The sequence below is a fragment of the Canis aureus genome, chromosome 6 (assembly GCF_053574225.1).
Source record: "Canis aureus isolate CA01 chromosome 6, VMU_Caureus_v.1.0, whole genome shotgun sequence".
NCBI lineage: Eukaryota > Metazoa > Chordata > Mammalia > Carnivora > Canidae > Canis > Canis aureus.
The window spans coordinates 45,532,984-45,555,859 of record NC_135616.1 but is presented as its reverse complement, the minus strand read 5'-3'; the positions used below and the strand labels follow the sequence as shown (position 1 = coordinate 45,555,859).

The following is a 22,876-nucleotide window of genomic DNA, read 5'->3' as shown; positions in this document are numbered from 1 at the left end:
TTCTATTAGAGCCCTTAATCTACAAATTCCCCACCCGATAATTCTAATATGTGTGTCATTTCTGATTCTGGTCCTGAAATTTGCTTTTTCTCTTCAGGCTTTGTTTCTGCTTGCCTTTTGGCATGCTTACAATTTTGCTCGTTGTTGATGAAAATCATATGCATTACATTGGGTAATAGTAATTACGGTAAACAGGCCACTTCTATGTGGATTTATATTAATTTGACCAGTAATTGGACTTGGTTTGGTACTTGATGTAGCTATAGGTACCAGAAGCTTTAAATTTCTTTAAGGTTCTTGTTTTTGTCTCCTCCTTTGACTTTAGACTTGCCTAAGTTCCCCTCTTCAGAGATTGTATGTGTCTTACAGCTCTTTGAACTATGATCCACTATTATACTGAAGTCTTTTTGATATGGTAAGGTATGAGTGAAGGAGTGTAAATGTCAGTCTTTTACAAACCATGTAGAAGGGGAGGGGAGATAGAGTAACTGGATGATGGGCCTTAAGGAGGACACTGATGTGATGAATACTGGGTGTTACACTATACGTTGGCAAATTGAATTTTAATTAAAAAATAATAAAGAGCAAAAAATAAAATAAAAATAAATGTCAGTCTTTTAGTGGGCCTGCATCTCTGGTATGTGGCCTTCAGCAATGTTTATTCTTGTATAGCTCTCCACCACCCCCTTAACTTATTGAGACTGGAAGTCTAGAGGAGATGGGAGTGAAAGAAATGCCATCCCTATGGCTCTGGGACAGGGATCTGGTAAAGTCTTTCTCCCTGGAGAATAGACCTTTGCTGTGGAAAAAGCTCTGGGTATATTTCAAAAAGATTACTTTTCCTCTCCCCCTGCCAGAGCCGTGAGGGAATCCTTCTATAGTCATCACTGTGATGGATCTTTCTATAATATTCACAGTGAGATCTGGTGGATTTCCCCCTAAAACTGCAACCATAAAGAGTTTCTTGATCTCATACTCAGCTTTTCCCAATTTGTCAAAATTGCCATATAATGTTGCTTACCACCAGTTTATGGCTCTAATAGCTTCTTCTCTGTAAGCATATTTCAGCTATGACTTTCTGGATTCATTTGTCTCTCCAGATCTTGGGATGGTACTTTGACTTGCAAACTCAGTTCCCTGAAAGGGTTCAAGAAAAGTCATTGATTTTTAATTTGTCCAACTTTTTCTTGTTGTGGTGATGGAAGTAACACCTTCCAGGCTTTTTACATGGTAGAGCTAAAACTCTGTAGAATATAGTTTTATTTCCATTCATTCTTCAATTCTTATCATGCAATTTCAGTCTCTACAACCAAGAACTTCCATATATGCTTGTACAGCTTGAATGGGACAGCTGTTGTGGTGACTCTGCTTTTAATCCACTGAATTGTGCAACCAAAGTCCATCCCTATGTCATGAACTCTAATAGATGCTTTTCACGACTTGGCAGCATTTAACATGTTTAACCATTTCTTTTTTCTTGAAACACTCTCCTCTTATGCCTTCCCTGGCACCAAAACATGTTGGTTTCTCTCTTACTTTACTTGTTACCCTTTGCCATCTCCTCTATTTACTCCTTTTCCTTCTCTAATCTTTAAATGATTCTTTGCATTTACTCCCCAGGTGATCTCACTTAGACCCAATGGTTTTAGATATCAATTATATGATAATGGCTTACAAATTTATATTTCCAGCAAAGCACTTTCCCCTTACCCTTTCAAACATAAGCTCAACTGACCACTAGCATTCCTGTTTAGAGGTCTTATAAATAGGTTCTATATATTGTGGATTAAATGGACCCTCCAGTTTCCCTATAAATCTGTTCTTCTACTGGATTCACCATAACAGTACATGACACCATTATCATCCTAGTTGCTCAAGGAAGAGCTCCCTAACCAATCTCAATGCCCCCACTCTGTCCCTACCCGACAATCCATTTTCCATATGACAGTAGTTTTAAAATATATTATGTCAGGTATCCAGTTCAAGACAAGATGGATTAAATGCATTTCATTTTACTTCTGTCACTGTTCATAATGAAAAAATAATCCTAGACGAAATACATTTTACCCACAGAGACCAAAAGACAAAGAAAGTAGATGTGATTAGGGACCTTGAGATTCTAAGAGCACCCTACCAATGAGTTCCCTGAAGTTTTTCCTTGCCTCCTCTGTACTCTAGCCCAGGCACTAGAGATACCTGAAACTCAAATTCCAGCAAGCACAGAAGAAAACAAGCCCCAAGAAAGGCCTGCATTCTTTATCCAAAAGACCAGAAAGACCCATTGGTGGCCCAGAAGGACAGAAATCTTTTAACATACCTGCCTATTCTTGAACCAACCACTCCAAAAAAAAAAAAAAAAAAAAGAGAGCTCTTCCCATTTCCCACTATAATAGGTGCTGCAATAATGGAGCCATTGGCCAGAACCCTGTTTTTCCTCCCACCTCCTGCAGTAATGAGAAATATTACCTCCCCTGTGGAGCCTAAAGCTGGAAATCTGACTCCCAACCCTCTACAATAATGAGGCAGTGCCCTTCTTTCATGGTGCTTGTAGGCAGAACTCTTGAGTTTCATCCCCACACTGCAGTGACAAGGCCAAGCTAATTACCACTTCTATTTATGCATATCACACACACACACACACACACACACACACACACGCATACACAAGAAAACGAGGCAGTGCCTCATCTTGCAGCACCTGTAGGTGGAACCCTGAATTCTACCTCTGCCTTCCAATTATAATGTGGGACCCCTCCTCCACAGAGCCTGTGGATGGAATTCCAAAGTCAACCCCTCCCCCCCATATAAGGAAATAATTAAGTAGTGAGGCAGTACCCTTTCTCTGTGGTCCTTGTAGGCAGGACTCTGACTAACCTCTGTCCTACGGTAACAAGGAAACACAGATTCCACTCCCCAGCTGGTGCTGTGGGGACTATTGGGTGGAGTCCTCTATTCTTATTAACACAAAAGCGGAACACAATAGCACTGCAGTAGCTCTATAAACTTAATTGACATTTGAACCACAATTTACAAAAGTGATCTTGGACATGCATTCTGATCCTAAACAGTTTGGCTACCTGATAACATGAAAGATTTAAACAGGAATTAAAATCTTATAATACTTAAAATATTCAGGAAATAACAGTCCAAAATTTACTCATCAGACCAAGAAAAAGGTAAGTCTCAATTTAAAAGAGAAAAAACAGGGATCCCTGGGGGGGCGCAGCGGTTTAGCGCCTGCCTTTGGCCCAGGGCAGATCCTGGAGACCCGGGATCGAATCCCATGTCGGGCTCCCGGTGCATGGAGCCCGCTTCTCCTTCTGCCTATGTCTCTGCCTCTCTCTCTCCCTCCCTCTCTCTCTGTGTGTGTGTGACTATCATAAATAAATAAAAATTTAAAAAGTAAAATAAAAAAATAAAAGAAAAAACAATCAATGTTTATCATATAACAAATGTCATGTGTTTAGAAGAAACAGTGAAGTAAAGGAAACATTTCTAAACTGTAGCCAAATCTTTAAAGATATAGGCTATTTAAGTAGCAAGGAGATATCATGTATGTTTGCATTTAATCTCTTTTGAGTTTTTAATAATTTCCAGTTTTAATTGTCTCGGAATTTTTTTTTCTAATAGTGACTTATTGCTATAAATATTTGGTTATAGATCCAATTTCTTCCTATTGGTTTCTTGTGGAAAATTACTCTAAAAGTAAACACAGGGATCCCTGGGTGGCGCAGCGGTTTGGCGCCTGCCTTTGGCCCAGGGCGCGATCCTGGAGACCGGGGATCGAATCCCACGTCGGGCTCCCGGTGCATGGAGCCTGCTTCTCCCTCTGCCTGTGTCTCTGCCTCTCTCTCTCTCATTCTCTCTGTGTGTGACTATCATAAATAAAAAAAATAAAATAAAATAAAATAAAATAAAATAAAATAAAATAAAAAATAAATAAATAAAAGTAAACACAGGTTTTAAACTTTTTTTTTTTTTTTTTAGGATTTTATTTATTTATTCATGAGAGACAGAGAACGCAAGAGGCAGACACAGGCAGAAGGAGAAACAGGCTCCATACAGGGAGCCTGATGTGGGACTCCATCCCCAGACTTCAGGATCAGGCCCTGGGCTGAAAGCGGCGCTAAACCACTGAGCCACCCGGGCTGCCCTAAACTTCTTTAATAAAAAAAAATTTTGTTGTTTAGAATTCAGTGATGTCTTTTGAATTTTGAGATAGTTGATAAGATTTTCTAATTATAATTAAATATTTATCTAATTATTAGGTTGTATTAGATAGCATTTAATTTTATATAATTAAGTTTAGATATATATTTAGTTGTATCAAACTAAATTAATATAAATATATTTTTATAAATAAACATAAAATTAAATCTAATTAAATATATTTAAATGCTTTAGTAAACATGTATGTAGAATTTATATTAATTGCAATCTTAAATATTTTTCTAAGTGTCTTTTACCTTCAGAGGTGAAATCTCTTAAGAACTTATATGTATTAAGAAAAAGTATCCAAAACCTAGAAATAAGGCAAAAAGATGACTGCATATTCTTTCAGTGTCATTTTGGAGAACTGTCTAACAGGCCCACCTCAGGATCCCTTAGATATTTAAAGGAATGCACTTTTTAAAAAATTATATAAAATAGACATAAACATTTACCATTTTAATAACTATTTTAAATGTACAGTTCAGTGGCATTAAGTACATTCCTATGGTTGCACATCTATCTCTAAGAATTTGATGACTCTAAGTACCTTATATAAGTGAAATCATACAGTATTTGTCTTTTTGTGACTGACTTCACTTAGCATAATATAGTCAAGTTTCATCCATGTAGCATGTGTCAGGATTTCCCTTCTTTTTATTTATTTATTTTTTTTCCCTTCTTTTTAATTCTAAATAATATTCTGTTGTATGCATAGCAAAAGAAAAGACACTCTATTGAATGGGAGAAAATATTTGCAAGTGACATATCTGATAAAGGGTTAGTATCCAAAATATGTAAAAAAAAACTTATGAAACTCAATATCAAAAAAAACACATAATCCAATAAAAATGGGTAGAAGACATAAACAGACATTTCTCCAAAGAAAACATACAGATAGCCCTCAGACACATGAAAAATGCTCAGTATTGCTCATCATCAGGGAAATGCAAATCAAAATCACAATGAGATATCACCTTCCACCTATTAGAATGGCTAAGCTAAAATCAACTACGTAAGAAACAAGTGTTGGTGATGATGTGGAGAAAAAGAAACCCTCATGCACTGTTGGTGTGAATGTAAACTATTATTTATAATAGCCAAATTACAGAAGCAGTCCAAGTGCCCATGGATTGATGAATGGATAAAGAAGTATGGTATACATATTTACAATTAAATATTATTCAGTTATTAAAAAGAATGAAATCTTGCCATTTACAACACATGAGTGAATCCAGAGAGTATAATGCTAAGCAAAATAAGCCAGTCAGAGAAAGACAAATACCATATGATTTTACTGATATGTGGAATTTAAGAAACAGAATAAATTAACAAATAAAGAAAAAAAAGCAAAAGATAAACCAAAAAGCAAACTCTTAACTATAGAGAACAAATTGATGGTTCCCAGAAGGGAGATGGGTAGGGGTATGGATGAAATAGGTGATGGGAATTAAGAGTACACTCACCTTGATGAGCATGGGGTAATAATATGGGTTGTTGAATCACTGTATTGTAGAGTGGAAATGAATATAACACTGTATTATAACTACACTGGAAATAAAATAATTCTTTAAAAAGAATAAAAAATTTTCCATTGAATATATATACCACATTTTCTTTATTAACCTATCAGTGGACACTTAGGTTGCTCCCATATCCTGGCTATGGTGGATAATGTTACAGTAAATATAAGAAAGAAGATATGTCTCTTTGATATTCCTTTTTACGTTTCTGTTGGATGCATGCCCAGAAGTGGGATCGCCAGATCATATGATAGCTCTATTTTTATTTTTTTTTTACGAATATCTATACTGGTTTGCATAATGGCTGTACCAATTTACATTCCCACCAACAGTACACAAGGATTTCCTTTTCTCCACATCTTGCCAACACTTCTTATCTTTTATCTCTTTGATGATAACCATTTTAACAAGTGAGAGGTGATATTGTAATTTTGTGATTGATTTGTATTTCTATAATGATTAGTGATGTTAAATACCTATCATATACCTGTTAGGGCCATTTGTATGTCTTCTTTGGAGAAACGTTAGGGGCATCTGGCTGGCTTGGTTGGTAGAGCGTGTGACTCTTGATCTCGGGGTCATGAGGTCGAGCCCTGTGTGAGGCATACAGCTTACTTCAAAAAAAAAATAATAATAATACATAAATAAAAAGCTACTTGGAGAAATGTTTATTCAGTTTCTTTGCTCATTTTTATTAGTTAATTTTTCTTGCTGTTGAATTGTTTGAAATATGTATATATTATATATATATAATATCTCATAGCTATCTGGCTTAGAAATATATTTTCTCATTCAGTAGATTGCCTTTTCACTCTACTGTTTCCTTTGCTGTGCAGAAGCTTTTTAGTTTCATGATTTGTCTACTTTTATTTTTGTTGCCTGAGTTTTTGGTGACATATCCAAAAGACTCCTTGCCCAAAACAATGTCAAGAATCATTTCCCATATGTTATCTTCTAGTAGTTTTATGGTTTTTTAAGTCTTATGTTCAAGTCTTTAGTCTATTTTGAGTGGGTTTTTAAAATACGATGCCTGATAAGGGTCTAATTTAATTCTTCTGCATATGGATATCCAGTTTTTCCAACATCATTTGTTGAAGAAACTATCCTTTCCCCATATACATTCTTGGCACTCTTGTCAAAAATCATTTGACCATAAATGTGCAGATTTACTGCTGGACTTTTTATTTTGTTCCATTGGTCTATAAATCTATTTTGAGGGTGGTACTATACTGTTCTTATTACTATGGCTTTGTAATATATATTGAAATCAGGAGGCATCATGCCTCCAGCTTTATTCTTTCTTTTTTAAAGATTTATTTATTTATTTGAGAGAGAGAGAGAGAGAGCACAAGCAGGGGGAGGGGCAGAGGGAGGGAGAGGGGAAGCAGATTCATCACTGAGTGGAAAGCCCAGTGTGGGGCTTGATCTCGGGAGATCATGAATTGAGCCAAAACCAAGAGTTAGACACTTGACTGACTGAACCACCTAGGCACCCCTCCAGTTTTGTTCTTTTTGATCACAATTGCATTTGCTATCTGGGGTCTTTGGTGGTTCTATACAAATTTTAGGATTGTTTTTTCTATTTATATCTAATGACATTGATTTTGATAGGGAATGAATTGAATATGTAAAGCATTTTAAATAGTAAGGACATTTTAGGAATATTCCTTCAATCTATGAATATGCAATATCTTTACATTTATCTGTATTTTCTTTAATTTCCTTCACCAGTGCTTTACAATTTTTAGTATAGAAATCTTTCACATCTTTCCTGTCTTTTTGTTGTTGTTGTTGCTATTGTAAATGAGATTATATTATTTATTTCCTTTTCAGAGGGTTCATTGTGAATATAAATGAAACTAATTTTTGAATGTTGATTTTTTTTTAATTCTGCAACATTATTAAATTAATTCACAAATTCTAGCAAGGTCTTTTGTTAACTCTTTAGGATGTCCTACATACATGATCATGTCATCTACAAACACAGGTAATTTTACTTCTTCATTTCTACTTTGAATGCCTTTCATTTCTTTTTCTTATCTAATCACTATGGCTAAAGGACTTCCAGTACAATGTTGAATAGAAGTGGTAAGATTGGGCATCCTTACCTTGTACTGGGTCTTGGAGGAAAAGCTTTCAGTTTTTCCCCATTGGTTTTTGTACTAGCTGTGGAGATCCTATAAACATAATCCCTTATACATTAAGGATTTATTATGTAAGTTCCTACTATACCTATTTTGTTGAGACTTTTGATCATGAATGAATGTTGAATTTTATTAAATGCTTCTTCTGCATCTATTGAGATGATCATATGGCTTTTATCTTTCATTCTATTAATATGGTATATCACATTGATTTATTTGCATATGTTAAACCATCTTGCATCCCATGAGTGAATCCCACTTGGTCCTGGTGTGTAATCTTTTCAGTGTGCTGCCAAATTTGGTTTGCTAATGTTTTATTAAGGAGTTTTGCATCTATATTTATCAGAAATAGTGGTGTGTAGTTTTCTCTTCTTCTGGTGCCTTTGTCTGGCATTGGTATCAGGGTCATGCTGGCCTCATAAAATGAGTTTGGAAGTATTCCTTCTTCTAGTCTTTGGAAGAATTGAAGAAGAATTCTTATTAACTCTTCTTGGAATATTTGGTAGAATTCATCATGAACCCATCTATGTGTTCCTGGGTTTCCTGTTTTTGGGAGATATTTGATTATAGCTTCAATCTTTTAATTTCTTATTGGTCTGTTCAGGCTTTGTCTTCTTGATTCAATGTTAGTAAGTTGTGTGTTTCTAGCAGTTTACCTATCCCTTCTTATTTATCCAATTTGTTACCATATAATTTTCATAATAGTCTTTTATGATTCTTTTTATTTCTGAAGCATCTGTTGTAATGTCTCCTCTTTCATTTCTGATTTTGAGTCTTCTTGTTTCTTAGTCTAGGTTAGGATTTGTGCATTTTCTTTATATTTCAAAACACTAACTCTTAGTTTCATTGATTTTTTTCCCTATCCCTATTTTCTGTTCTCTACTTGATTTATTTCTGCTCTGATCTTTATCATTTATTTCCTTCTGCTCACTTTGTGCTTAGCTTGTTCTTCTTCTAGTTCATTGAGGTGTAAAATTAGTTGTTTATTTGAGATTGTTCTTTTTTAATATAGGCATTTATTGCTTCCCTCTAAGCACTGCTTTGATACGTAGCATAAATTGTGTTTTTGTTTTCATTCATCTTAAGATCTTTGTAACTTCCCTTTTGATTTCTTCCTTGGTCCAATGGTTTAAGAGTATGTTGTTTGGTTTTCCTGTATTTGTGAATCTTCACATTTTCTTAGAGTTATTGATTTCTAGTTTCATTGCACCGTGGTTAGAAAAAATACTTGGAATGGCTTTATTTTATTTTTACTTTTTAAAAGATTTTATTTATTTACTTGTCAGAGAGAGAGAGCACAAACAGGGGGAACAGCAGACATAAGGAGAAGTAGGCTCCCCACTGAACTGGAAGCCCAGTGTGGGACTCAATCCCAGGGTCCTGGGATCATGACCTGAGCTGAAGGCAAATGCTTAACTGATTAAGCCACCCAGGCGTCCCCTTGGAATGATTTTAATCCTGTTACATTTTTAAGATGTTTTTTGACCTCACATGATCTATGCTGGAAAATATGCACTTGAGGAGAATGCGTTTTCTTCTGCTGTTGGTGAAAAGTTCTGTATATGTCTGTTAGGTCCATTTGGTCTATAGTGTTGTTCAAGTCAGCTGTTTTTTTTTAAATTGTTTTTCTAACTGGATGTTTTAACCATTATTGAAAGTGGGACATTAAAGATTCCTACTATTATTGTATTGCTGTATCTGTCTTCCAATTAGTATTTGCTTTATATAGTTAGGCATTCTGATGTTGAGTGTATATATAATTGTTATATTGTCCTGTTTAATGGATGTTTTTATTATTATATAATAATTTTATCTCTAAAGACAGTTTTTGACTTAAAATTCTATTTTCTGTTATATAACTGGGTCATTTCTGCTTTGTTTTGGTTACCATTTGCATGGAATATTTTTTTTTTATCCCTTCACTTTTTTTTCACCTCCAAAAAATTTTATTAGCATGATTAAGACATTTTTAAAATAATGACAGAATTTCTTAATCTTAAAGAATATCACTGGCTATATTTTATAACAAATATTTGCAAATGAATGGACAGCTTTATTGCCAGTCTTCATTTTATTAAAAGCAATCCATATTTATTGGTTCCATATGAATTCATGACTATTGCTTTGACTGGGAATTAAGTAGAGAAAATATCTTCCATAATCAGAGCATGACCTATATTATTGAGTGAAGAGTTGATAAGAATCCTCAAAGAGTTAGGTTTTTGTTTTTTAAAAACACTGCTTTTGCACATTACAAAGAAATAATTAGTATTTTGGCTTTTTAAATTCCTACATGATATTCAGAATGGCAGTCCCCAAAGGTCCTCCCTCCATGTAATGCAAACACAAACCCTCTTCTGGAATATACATTCTTGGAATGGGCTCTAAGGACTTGGGCCTCCATGTGTTTGTACTGGTTTGAAAACAAAAACTGCATCATCCAGAATGTAGTAGTCATTATACGTGTTGCTTTCACACAGGTATGGTGGTCTGGTGAAAGCTTCAGTTACAAAACCAGCTTTTCTGAAAACTTTAGGCAGACTACTCACTTGTTCTTCTCAATTCTGTACCTTGATTTCTAAAATTTCTGATGGTTTTTCCCACTTGCCACCTGTTTTCTGCATAGTGAAGAAAGGGTAAAAACAGGGCAAGAATGGCCCTGCCTCTGGTCGGCTCCAAGACACTTCTGATATCTTTTAATAGCTTATGGGCTCATCATAGCAGTCTAGCAAATTGAAGCAACTGATGACATTGTACTGGAAGCCTTTATTCTGTTATTCATTTATACCAAGTACTCTGTATTTCTTCTTCTGAAGCTGCCATATCATAATTTCAGATAGCTCAGTGGCATACATCTCTTCAAAGTGAGGGCTCATAATTTTTGTGACTTCTCCATTTCCAGCACTGAAATCAAGAAGTCTATGGGTTTTCCAGTCTGGATTAATTTTTAGCAGTCCCTGAAACTGGTCTGGTGAAAACACAAACATTGAGCCTCTTCCTAGAAACCCAATGAAGATGTTCTAGACATAAACAGGTTAAAAACAGATGACACAAAAAGGTGATATATTTGGATAAATAGCCCTATTTCTCAGTGCTATTTTTTAAGATCTGTGTCCCTTGATCAAGTTAACTCTGAACAAAGATAGCCTGGAGTGACTAGCATAATTTCCCTCCATTGCACACATACTGCTGGTGGTTCCCCTTCCTGCCATCTGCTGCCACCATGGTACCACTTATCATGTTCACTTATAGGGATGGGTGAACAGTTCCAGAGTCCACATCCTCTGCATTAGCTATATGGTCACCAGGCTCAGGCACAGAAAGCCTGGGAACAGTCTCATGAGGGGACATGGCTACTCTTTGATCACCACCAGCACCTAGGTGAAGAGGAGGAGGCGCTGCCCATTAGGGCTAGAGCCATCATGCCCAATTTGCCCATCCTAGCCTTTCTCTATCCCTTCACTGTTAGCCTATGTGTGTCTTATATAAAGTGAATCTCTAGTGGACCACAAATTGCTGGATCTTGGTTTGTTGTTGCTTGGTCTGAATTCAGACATTCAACCAGTCAGACACTTTTGACTAGGGAGTTTAATCCATTTACAGTTAAGAAATTGCTGATAGGTGAGGACCTATCAATTAATATTACCATTTTTGTGCATTGTTTTCTGTCTAATTTGCAGCTGCATTGTTCCTCTCTTTCTCTTTTCATATATTCTTTTGCTATTTGAGGAGGGCGTTTTTTGTAGTGCATTGCTTTGATTCTTTTTATCTTTGGTATATCTACTATAGGTTTTTTTCTTTGTGATTACCTTGAGGCTTGGATAAAGTATCTTGTAGTTAAAGTGTCCACTTTAAGTTGATAGAACTTACCTTCAATTGCATATAGAAACTCTACATTTTTACTATGCCCCCTTTGTATTCTTTTTTACATTTATTTATTTTATTTATATTTAAATTCAGTTAGTTAACATATAATGTAGTATTGGTTTCAGAGGTAGAACTCAATGATCCATCAGTCTTATATAATACCTAGTGCTCATTACATCACGTACCCTCCTTAATGTTCATCACCCAGTTACCCTGTCACCACCCTCCCAGTGGCCCTCAGTTTGTTTCTTGTGATTAAGAGTCTCTTATGGTTTTTCTCTCTCTCTGATTTCATCTTGTTTTATTTTTTCCTCTCTTCCCTTGTGATCCCGTTTTGTTTCTTAAATTCTCTATATGAGTGAGATCATATGATAATTGTCTTTCTCTGATTGAGTTATTTCACTTAGCATAATATCCTCTAGTTCCATCCATGTCATTGCAAATGGCAAGACTTTAATTTTTTTGATAGCTGAGTAGTATTCTATTGTATATATCTACTACCTCTTCTTTATCCGTTCATCTGTCAATGGACATCTGGGCTCTTTCTGTAATTTGGCTATTGTGGACATTGCTGCTAATGAACATTAGGGTACAGGTGCCCCTTCAGATCACTACATTTGTATATTTGGGATAAATACCTAGTAGTGCAATTGCTGGGTTGCAGGGTAGCTCTATTTCCAACTTTCTGAGGAACCTCCATACTATTTTCCAGTATGCACCAGCTTTCATTCCCACCAACAGCGTAAGAGGGTTCCCCTGTCTCCACATCCTCACCAACATCTATCATTTCCTATCATTTCTGACTGGTGTGAGGTGATATCTCATTGTGGTTTTGATTTGTATTTCCCTGATGCTGAGTGAGGTGGAGCATTTTTTTCATGTGTCTATTGGCCATTTGTATGTCTTCTTTGGAGATGTCTCTTCATGTCTTCTGCCCATTTTTTGATTGGATTATTTGTTCTTTGGATGTTGAATCGGTAAGTTCTTTACAGATTTTGGATAGTAGCCCTTTATCTGATATATTATTTGCAAATATCTTCTGTTCTGTTGGTGGTCTTTTAATTATGTTGACTATTTGCTGTGCAAAAGCTTTTCTTCTTGATGAAATCCCAATAGTTCATTTTTGTCTTTGTTTCCTTTGCCTTTGGAGATGTGTCTAGTTAGAAGTTGCTGTGGCTGAGGTCATAAAGGCTACTATCTGTTTTCCTCTAGGATTTTGATGGATTCCTTTATTTCATTTAGGTCTCATCCATTTTGAGTCTATTTTTGTGTGGTGTGAGGAAGTGGTCTGGTTTCATTCTTCTGCATGTGGCTGTCCCAATTTTCCCAATGCCATTTGTTAAAGAGATTATATCTTTTCCATTAGCTATTCTTTCCTGCTTTGTCAAACATTAGTTGACTAGAGAGAAGAGTTCATTTCTGGGTTCTCTATTCTGTTCCATTGATCTATGTGTCTGTTGTTGTGCCAGTACCACACTGTCTTGATGATTACATCTTTGTAATAGAGCTTGAAGTCATGAATTGTGATGCCACCAGTTTTGGTTTTCTTTTTCAACATTCCTTTGGCTATTCAGGGTCTTTTCTGGTTCCATACAAATTTTAGGATTGTTTGTTCCAACTCTGTGCAAGAAATTGATGGTATTTTCATAGGGATTACATTGAATGTTTCGATTGCTCTAGATAGCATAGGCATTTAAACAATATTTTTTCTTCTAATCCGTGAACATGGAACATTTTTCCATTTCTTTGTGTCTTCCTCAACTTCTTTCATGAGCATTCTGTAGTTTTCTGAGTACAGATCTTTCGCCCCTTTGGTTAAGTTTATTCCTAGGTATCCAATGGCACTAAATACATATTTTTCAATAGTTATTCTGGGGCAGCCCCGGTGGCGCAGCAGTTTAGCGCCACCTGCAGCCCAGGGCGTGATCCTGGAGACCCTGGATGGAGTCCCACGTTGGGCTCTCTGCATGGAGCCTGCTTCTCCCTCTGCCTGTGTCTCTGCCTCTCTCTCTCTTTCTCTCTGCATCTCTATGAATAAATAAATAAAATCTTAAAAAAAATAGTTATTCTGAATTAAATGGGCTAAATACCCCAATCAAAGGACACAGGGTATCAGTTGTATAAAAAAGCAAAACCTATCAATATGCTGTCTGCAGAGACTCATTTTAGACCCAAAGACACCTCCAGATTTAAAATGATGGAATAGAAAACCATTTATCATGCCAATGGACATCAAAAGAAAACTGGGATGGCAATCCTTATATCAGACAAATTAGATTTTATTTTGTTATTTATTTATTTATTTATTTATTTATTTATTCATGAGAGACACAGATAGATAGAGAGGCAGAGACATAGGCAGAGGGAGAAGCAGGCTCCATGAAGGGAGTCCAATGCGGGACTTGATCCCAGTACTCCAGGATCATGCCCTGAGCCTAAGGCAGGTGCCCAACCACTGAGCCACCTAGGTGTCCTGACAAATTAGATTTTAAACCAAACACTGTAATAAGAGATGAGGAAGGATACCATATTGTAACTAAAGGGTCTATCCAACAAGAAGATCTAACCATTGTAAATATTTATGCCCCTAACATGGATGCAGCCAGTTATATGTCAATTGATAACAAAATTAAAGAAGCACATTGATAATAATCCAATAATAGTAGGGACTTTAACACCCCACTCACAGCAATGGACAGATCATCTAAGCAAAAGATCAACAAGGAAACAAGGGCTGTGAATGACAGACTGGACCAGATGGACTTCACAGATACAGTTTTGTTTGTTTGTTTTTTATTTATTTATTCATGAGAGACAGAGAGAGAGAGAGAGAGGCAGAGACCTAGGCATAGGGAGAAGCAGGATCCATGCAGGTAGCCTGATGCGGGACTCGATCCTAGGTCTCCAGGATCACACCCTGGGCTGAAGGTGGCGCTATACCACTGAGCCACCCGGGCTGCCCACAGATACAGTTTTTACTTCTTGTGTTGTATATCCTTTAACAAATTTTTCTTCCTTAACTTTTAGATTAGCATTAAAAGTAATTTGTGCATCACCATTACAATTTTACATTGTTCTGTATTTGTCTACGTAATTTTCTTTGCCAATGAGATTTATGCTTTCATATACTGGGGTCCACATTGGTGGAGACTGTGAGGGTCCTCAGTAGAGAAAGCTGTGGAGGTCCACGGTGGTGGTGAGAACTGCTGGGGTCTCCCTGCTCTCCTTCTCTCCCATGGGGAGTTGTAGCCAGCAGAATTCCTCTTAGCATTGAACTGTGCTGGCCTGAGAGTTAGAATAATGCAGGTTAAATGCTTCCTGTACTTTTCTGTGCACCATCTTCAGTTTTTGTGCTCCACTGGGTTGCTGAAATTTCTCAATTATACTCTGGAGCTCTCCCAAAGCTATTTTTCTTCATGGAGAGTTGTCAAATTGTTGTTTTTGTGGGAGAACTTCTGTCATCTTGCTGAAGTCACTTCTCTTTTTTAAATTTTATTTTTAATGTTTTCCAATTTTACTGAGATAAAATTGACATACTGTGTCAGTTTAAGGCTTGACTCATGTATATTGTGAAGTGATTACCACAACACACTGGGTTAACATCCATTATCTCATATAGATTCAATAAAAAGAAAAAGGAAAGAAAGAGAGAGAGAGAGAAAGGTACTTTCTTTTTGTGATGAGAATTCTTAGGGGATCCCTGGGTGGCTCAGCAGTTTAGTGCCTGCCTTTGGTCCAGGGCGTGATCCTGGGGCCCTGGGATTGAGTCCCACATTGGGTTCCTTGCATGGAGCCTGCTTCTCCCTCTGCCTATGTCTCTGCCTCTCTCTCTCTTTCTCTCTCTCTCTCTCCCCCCCACCCTCGTGAATAAATAAATAAAAATCTTTGAAAAAAAAGAATTCTTAGGATTTACTCCATTAACAACTTTCCCTTATACCACACAGCAGTGTTAGCAGTAGTCACCATGCTATACATCACATCCCTAGTACTTTATCTTATAACTGAAGTTTGTGTCTTTCACCACCTTTCTCCAATTCTCCTTCCCTAACTGCCTCCCTCTGGTAGTCATTAATCTGATCTCTTTTTCCATAAGTTTGTTTTTTAGAGATCATCCAGTATTTGTCTTTCTCTGACTTACTTCACTTAGCATAATGCCCTCCTGTTGTCACAAATGGCAGGATTTCCTTGGGGGTTTTGTGGTTTAATAACTATATATATGGTATATTACAACTTCTTTATCTATTTCATCTGTCAATGGAAACAGGTTTTTTCCATATGTTTGCTATTGTAAATAATGCTGCTATGAATATGGAGGTGCATATATCTTTTGAGTTAGTGTTTTCATTTCCTTTGAATATATTCCCAGAAGTGAAATTGCTAAATCATATGGTCATTCTATTTTTGTTTTTTTGACAATCGTCTATACTGTTTTCCGTAGTGACTGTACCAGTTGCACCAATGCACAAGGGTTCCCTTTCTTCCACATCCAGACCAGCATTTGTTATCACTTGTCTTTTTTATTAAGGCTATGCTAACAGGCATGAGGTATCATCTCAAGGTGAATTTGATTTGAATTTTCCTAATAACTGGTAATGTTGAGAATCTTTTCAAGTACTCATTGGCCATTTTTATGTCTTCTTTGGAGAAATGCTTGTTCAGGTTTTTTTTCTTTTACCATTTTTCACTAAGATTATTTGGCTTTTAGCTGTTGAGTTATATGAGTTCTTTAAATGATTTGAATATTAATCCCTTATCAGGTATGGCTTTGCAAATATTTTCCCATTCCATAAGTTGTATTTTCACTTTATTGATTATTTCTCTCTTTGTGCAGAAGCTTTTTAAATTTGATGTTGTCCCATTTATTTAATTTTGATTTTGTTTCTTGTGCTGCTTCATACCACAAAAAAATCAATGCCAACACCCATGTCAACGAGTTTTTTTCCTGTTTTCTTCTAAGAGTTTTATAGTTTCAGGCCTTACATCTAATATTTTAATTAATTTTGAGTTAATTTTTGTGAGTATTGTAAGATAGGGTCTAGTGTCATGCTTTTACTCATGAATTTTCCTTAGCACCATTTATTGAAGACCCTCTTCTCCATTGAGTATTCTTGGCTCCTTTGTCAAGTACTAGTTGACTACCTCTGCTTCAGTTTATTTCGGGACTTTCAGTTCTGTTCCAATTATCTATTTGTCTGTTTTTATGTCAGTACCACCCTGTTTTGATTACTGTAGCTTTATAGCATAGTTTGAAATCAGGAAGTGTTGCCTCCTGCTTTATTCTTTCTCAGGATTGCCTTGGTTATTTGGAATCTCTTTTGGTTCCATGGAAATTTTAGGATTCTTTTTTTCTACCACTGCAGAAAAATGCCATCAAACTCTTAATAGAGATTACATTGAATCTGTAGATGGTTTTCAGTAATATGGACATTTTAACCATATTGATTCTTCTTCTTTTTTTTTTTTTTTTTAATGAGGAGATAAGGAATTTTAATCTCATGACATAGTTTGTGAGAAGTTTAAGACTACTGATTGAAACCAAAACAAAACCCAAAAAGTGATGCAAAAGATCTCATTCAGAACTCAAAAACCAGAAGTGTAAAATATCAGTGCAGGAACACTGAATTTCCCTTGGTCTTCAGCTCCCCGATTATTATTGCATGTGGCATTGCCTCTTGCAGAAGGTGGCCTTTGAAAAGGCCAAATTGTAAAATCTGTAAAATTGTAAGGTTAATTGTAATCCTAATTAGCTTCACCAATGGTAGTATTAACGAGGATAAGGATTTTCTTGGATTAAAAGTTCTGTGATATTTTAAATAAATCTGGCCCTCTGATTTACTCCATTAAAAACACCTGTTTCATTTCCTATGGTCAACAGCAAAGGCATTACACTGCAGAAAGTCTTATTCTTTTTTAAGATTTTTATATATTTTGAGGGGATGAGGGGCAGGGGGAAGATGAATCCCAAGCCTATTTTGCACTTAGCATGGAGCCAGACATGGGGCTGGATCCCACGACCCTGAGAACTCGACCTGAGCCGAAACCAAGAGTCTGATGCTTAACCGACTGAGCCACCCAGGTGCCCCTACACTGCAGAAGATTCTTAAAGCATGCAGCAGCTATTGATTCTTCTAATAAACATGAAAATACCTTTCCATTTATTTGTGTCTTCCTTAATTTCTTTCATCAATGTCTTCTAGTTTTCAGAGCACAGACCTTTCACCTTCTTGGTAATTTTATTCCTAAGTATTTTTTTTTGTTTGGATGCTATTATAAATGAGATCATTTTCTTTATTTCTATTTATTGTTAGTATATAGAAATACCACTGATTTTGTATTTTAATTTGTATCCTGCAACTTTAATAACTTTTGGATTAGATCTAATGGGGGTTTTGGTAGAATTTTAGGAGGTCATATCATCAGCAGAGACAATTTTACCTTCCCCTTTCCTATTCTGATGCCTTTTCTTTCCTTGCCTGATTTCTCTGGTTAGGACTTCCAGTACTGTGTTGAATAAGAGGTGAGGGTGGGAACCTTTGTCTTGTTCCTAATATTAGAGAAAAAATTTTCAACCTTTCACCATTGAGTACGGTATTAGTTGTGGTCTTGTCAGATATTGCCTTTGTTATGTTAAGGTACATTTCATCTACATGGAATTTATAAAAGAGTTTTTTATCATAAACAGATGTTGAATGTTGTCAAATGTTTTTTCTATGTCTACCGAGATATTCATATGATTTTGTCTTTCATTCTATTAACGTGATGTAACTCATTTGTTGATTTGCATATGTTGAACCATTCTTGCATTGCAGGGATAAATCCCACTTGATCATCACGTGTGATTTTTTTTTTAACGTGTGATCTTCTTAATGAGCAAGTGAATTTGGTTGGCTAGTCTGTAGTTGAGAATTTTGCACCTATATTCACAGGAATGTTGGACTATAATTTGTCTTCTGGTAGTGTCCTTTTCTGGCTTGGTATCAGGGTAATGCTGGCCTTGTAAAATGTAGCTGGAAGCATTCCCTTCTTTTTTGAAAGAGTTTGAGAAGGATGGGCATTAATTCTTTGTCAGATGTTTGGCAAAATTTGTCAGTAAAACATTTATTTTTAATAATAGCTATCCTAACGGAGGTGAAGTTGTATATCACCATGGTTTTAATTTGCATTTCTGTAATGATTAGGGATGTTGAGTATCCTTTTGTGTGCTTTTTGGCTATTTGTATAATGAAGTCCAATTTGTCAGTTTTTCCTTTAGTTGCCTGTGCCTTTGGAGTCATATCTAAGAAATCAATGCCAGATTCAATGTTTGTTTTCTTCTAAGGATTTTATAGTTATATCTTTCATGTTTAAAGAATGCACTATTGATATATCTAACAACTTGGATAGATGCTGAGTTAAAAAGCCAATTTTAAGTGTTGCATACTGTATGATTCCATTTATAGGAGATTTTAGAGGTGACAAAACTGCAGTCATTTAAAACAGAGAAGTGGTTGCCAGAAGTTAGAGTTAGCAGGCAGTTGTGACTTTTAAAGGTTAACATGAGGGAGTTTCTTTTTCTTTTTCTTTTCTTTTTTTTTTGAGGGAGTTTCTTATTTGTGATTGAACAGTTCCATAATCCGTATTCTATAACAGCTCTATATTGTGATGGTTACATAAAACTAGACATGTGATAAAATTTCACAGAACTATGCAAAAGGAGCACTTGTAAAAAAAAAAAAAAAAGAATGATGAAATCATAATAAGGTTCGTACCGAAGTTAATAGTGTTATATCATCATCAATTTCCTGGTTTTGACATGCACTAAGATTATATAAGCTGCTGTCATTGGGAATAGCTGACTCAATTCTTGTGAGTCAAACTATTTCAAAATAAAATAGTTATATTTTAAAATGTCTTTAGCATTTGCCTATGGTACTAAGAATAAAATCCAAACTATTTTCCAGGACCGACAACGTTTAGCATGGTGTGATTTCTGTCTATATTTTATCTAACCTTTTCCTGTACTATTTCTTTCTTACTAGATTCTAGCCATTATCTTCCTTTCAATTCCTCAGCCATAATAATTCCTCTCCTCCCTCAGAGCCTTTGTAACTGTTGTTCATTCTATACAGAATGCTCTTCTCATAGCTATATTCTGAAAGAACTATACTCTCTTCTGGGTGGTAAGATTTTTTTCTTCTTTATTCATTCAACAAATATTTACAAATGCAGGCTTAGAAGGCAGAGCCCTGAGGCAGCAGTGCAGTTTTGTACATATTGATTTGAAGTGTTTCTAAGACAAGCAAAATCACTGTTAAAAGTCTAGTTAGGTATACAGATCATGAACTAGATATAAAATTTGGGATCTGGGCCAAACAATTTGAGCAGTTTTATAGGAATTGAATGATACTTGAGGCCATATGATTGAATGAGATTACCTAGGAAGAAAATGTACTATGAGAAGGGTACTGACAGGAAGAGAATGTAGGACCAAGCTCTGGAGATCTCTAATAGAGCAAGGAGCAAATGGTAACACGGAAGCAAAGTAAGAGTGTTTCAAAGGGGAAGATTGGTCCAATGTATCAAATGCTGCTGAAAAAACAGGTGAGATAAACAAAAAGTATTTTAAGTTTCCGTAACCATATATTGATGTTATAACTAGAAAAATACTTTTTAAAATAATAATAGAGTTTGACATCTGCATAAGTAAAAGTTGTTCTGTCATAGATTACTAATAATAAAATAAACTGGCACCATCCGTTTAGAAATTGTTTCAATAATATGTATCAATTATTTCTTAAGTGTTCATAGCATTTGACCCAGTAATCACATTTCCAAGAATCTAAGATTAAAGAAATAGTTCTTACTGGGAAAGACTACATCTGATGATATCCATGGCAATAATATTTATAATAGTGAAAACCTAAAATTACCTAAATATCCAGTAGGGGAGTATGTTAAATAGATGATAATTCACTCAATGGATTATTATGCTAACATTAAAAATCATGTTTATATAGACCTCTAGTTATAAAACATGGATACATAACAGTAGCCTACATTTGGTAAATTCTAGAAATATATTAAATGTGTTTTTAATTTTTATAACCTATGTTTTAAATTTTGCCATCTAATAAAATTATCTTTAATGACAATGAATTATCCTCTTAACAGAAAAACATTTTTAAGCTTGTTTGTATGATTGCGTTAACCTTTTCTTAACCTATCCTCTTTTCTATTATTTTGTTGGTATACATCACTTACTATATTTTCTTCCTGTCTTATGCTATGCTACATTTATTCCTTTCCTTTGCAGTTATATGAAAGATAGTTGTATTTTAAATTCTGAATAGTGAATAAGATTTTCAGAAATAAAATTTAAAATATCCGTTATTTTTTATATACCAGGCAAACCTATACTTCTTTATCAAAATCAATAAATGTATATTCTTCAGGGAGGTCTTACCTAACCACATTCACTCCCAAAATTAGGTTATTAGATAATCCCATAGTCCCAATGAATATACTCTGACACTTATCATGGCAATCTCAAAGGCTCCTTTGTTGATGGTTGACATTTCTAGGAAATTTACTGGAACTTTATTGGAGAATTGGGGCAGAAGAAAGCCATGGAATTTTTTTTTACATTATTTTAATTAAAGATTTTTATTTATTTATTTTGAGAGAGAGAGAGAGAGAGAGAGAGAGAGAAAGCACATGAGCAGAACAAGGGGGCAGAGACTCAGAGAGGGAGAGAGGATCTCAAGCAGAGTCCATGCTGAGCATGGAGCGCACCCTAGCCTGGATCTCATGACTCTGAGATCATGACCTGAGCCAAAATCAAGAGTCTGACCCGCAATTATCTGAGCCACCCAGATGCCCCAGAAGCCATGGAATTTTAGACTGGCCCTCATCTGATTTTTTATTCTAAGGATTCCCCATAATGACACCATTGTCTCTATTCCAAAAATACCAATTAGGAAAAATTCCAGTCAATTCAACTTCTCCTTAAATAGCATTAAAAAAAAAAGAAAGAAAGAAAGAAAGAAAGAAAGAAAGAAAGAAAGAAAGAAAGAAAGAAAGAAAGAAAAAGAGGAGAAGAGGAGGGCAGCCCTGGTGGCTCAGCGGTTTAGCACTGCCTTCAGTCCAGGGCGTGATCTTGAAGACCCTGGATCGAGTCCCACGTTTGGCTCCCTGCATGGAGCCTGCTTCTCCCTCTGCCTGTGTCTCTGCTTCTCTCTCTCTCTCTCTCTCTCTCTCTCTCTCTCTGTCTCTCATGAATAAATAAATAAAATCTTAAAAAAAAAAAGGAAAGATGTCAGATCCATTGTTATACTAAGAATTTTTGTTAAAGCCTCCAGATATCATTTGAAACCTACCTTGAAAGAATATGTTGGGAGCCCCTGGGTGGCTCAGCTGATTAAGTGTCTGACTTGGATTCAGGTCATAATCTCAGAGTCCTGGAATGGAGCCTCACATGGATCCCGGGGGTGGATCCCCTAGTGGATCCCCGTGTGGGGCACCAGTAAGGTCCCCGCTGCTCTGCACTCAGCGGGTAGTCTGCTCCGCCCTCTCTCTCTCTCTCTGCCCCTCCCCCTGCTCATTCTCTCTCCCAAATAAATAAAATATTTTTTTAAAAAAAGAAAGAATATGTTGCTTTGAAGTCAGATCCATATAGACATAATTCTAACAGATTAGTTTTAGAAACTCCATTACTTATTTCATTAAAATTAAAACATGAGGATATTTATTTAAAGGTCCCCATAATCTCAGTGCATTCAGGAATCTGATTATGTATAGTGTTTTCAACATGTTGGAAATGATATTATACCTTCTTTATGATTCATAAAGTTCAACAGGGAAGAAGCTATATGATTAAAAAAAAACTGATCCTGAAAATGTGGTAAATGTATAAATATAAATCATGTCTTAGCTAAAATAACAAATTAAATATATCATGATTTAATTTCAAAATAATTTTGTCTACAGAAAGTGAAAAAATGATTTTTTTTTTTTTACAGTATTCCTTAATACTTAGCAGGCAGTTGGCCACTTTGGGACAGAAGCCTATCATATACACAACTCTGAAGAGAAAAGTTTATTTTCCACATGATAAAATGAAGAATGGGTATTTAATTTTAAATTTTCATATATAAA

General features: G+C 35.7%; 1 protein-coding gene and 1 pseudogene across 6 annotated transcripts in view; one reads left to right on the top strand and one right to left on the bottom strand.

The window, feature by feature from the left end:
• Positions 1-22,876, top strand: part of CATSPERE (catsper channel auxiliary subunit epsilon) — a 198,482-nt gene that overhangs the window by 73,564 nt on the left and 102,042 nt on the right. For 5 of the 6 annotated variants that reach the window (XM_077901387.1, XM_077901389.1, XM_077901386.1 and 2 more), the window contains one exon: positions 22,741-22,847. The exons of the other annotated variant lie outside the window; for it this stretch is intronic. In XM_077901387.1, the coding sequence (XP_077757513.1) occupies positions 22,741-22,847 (107 nt within the window). The remainder of the gene's footprint in view (positions 1-22,740; positions 22,848-22,876) is intronic. 6 annotated transcript variants of the gene reach the window in all.
• LOC144315317 (protein-L-histidine N-pros-methyltransferase pseudogene) lies at positions 10,261-11,217 on the bottom strand (annotated as a pseudogene).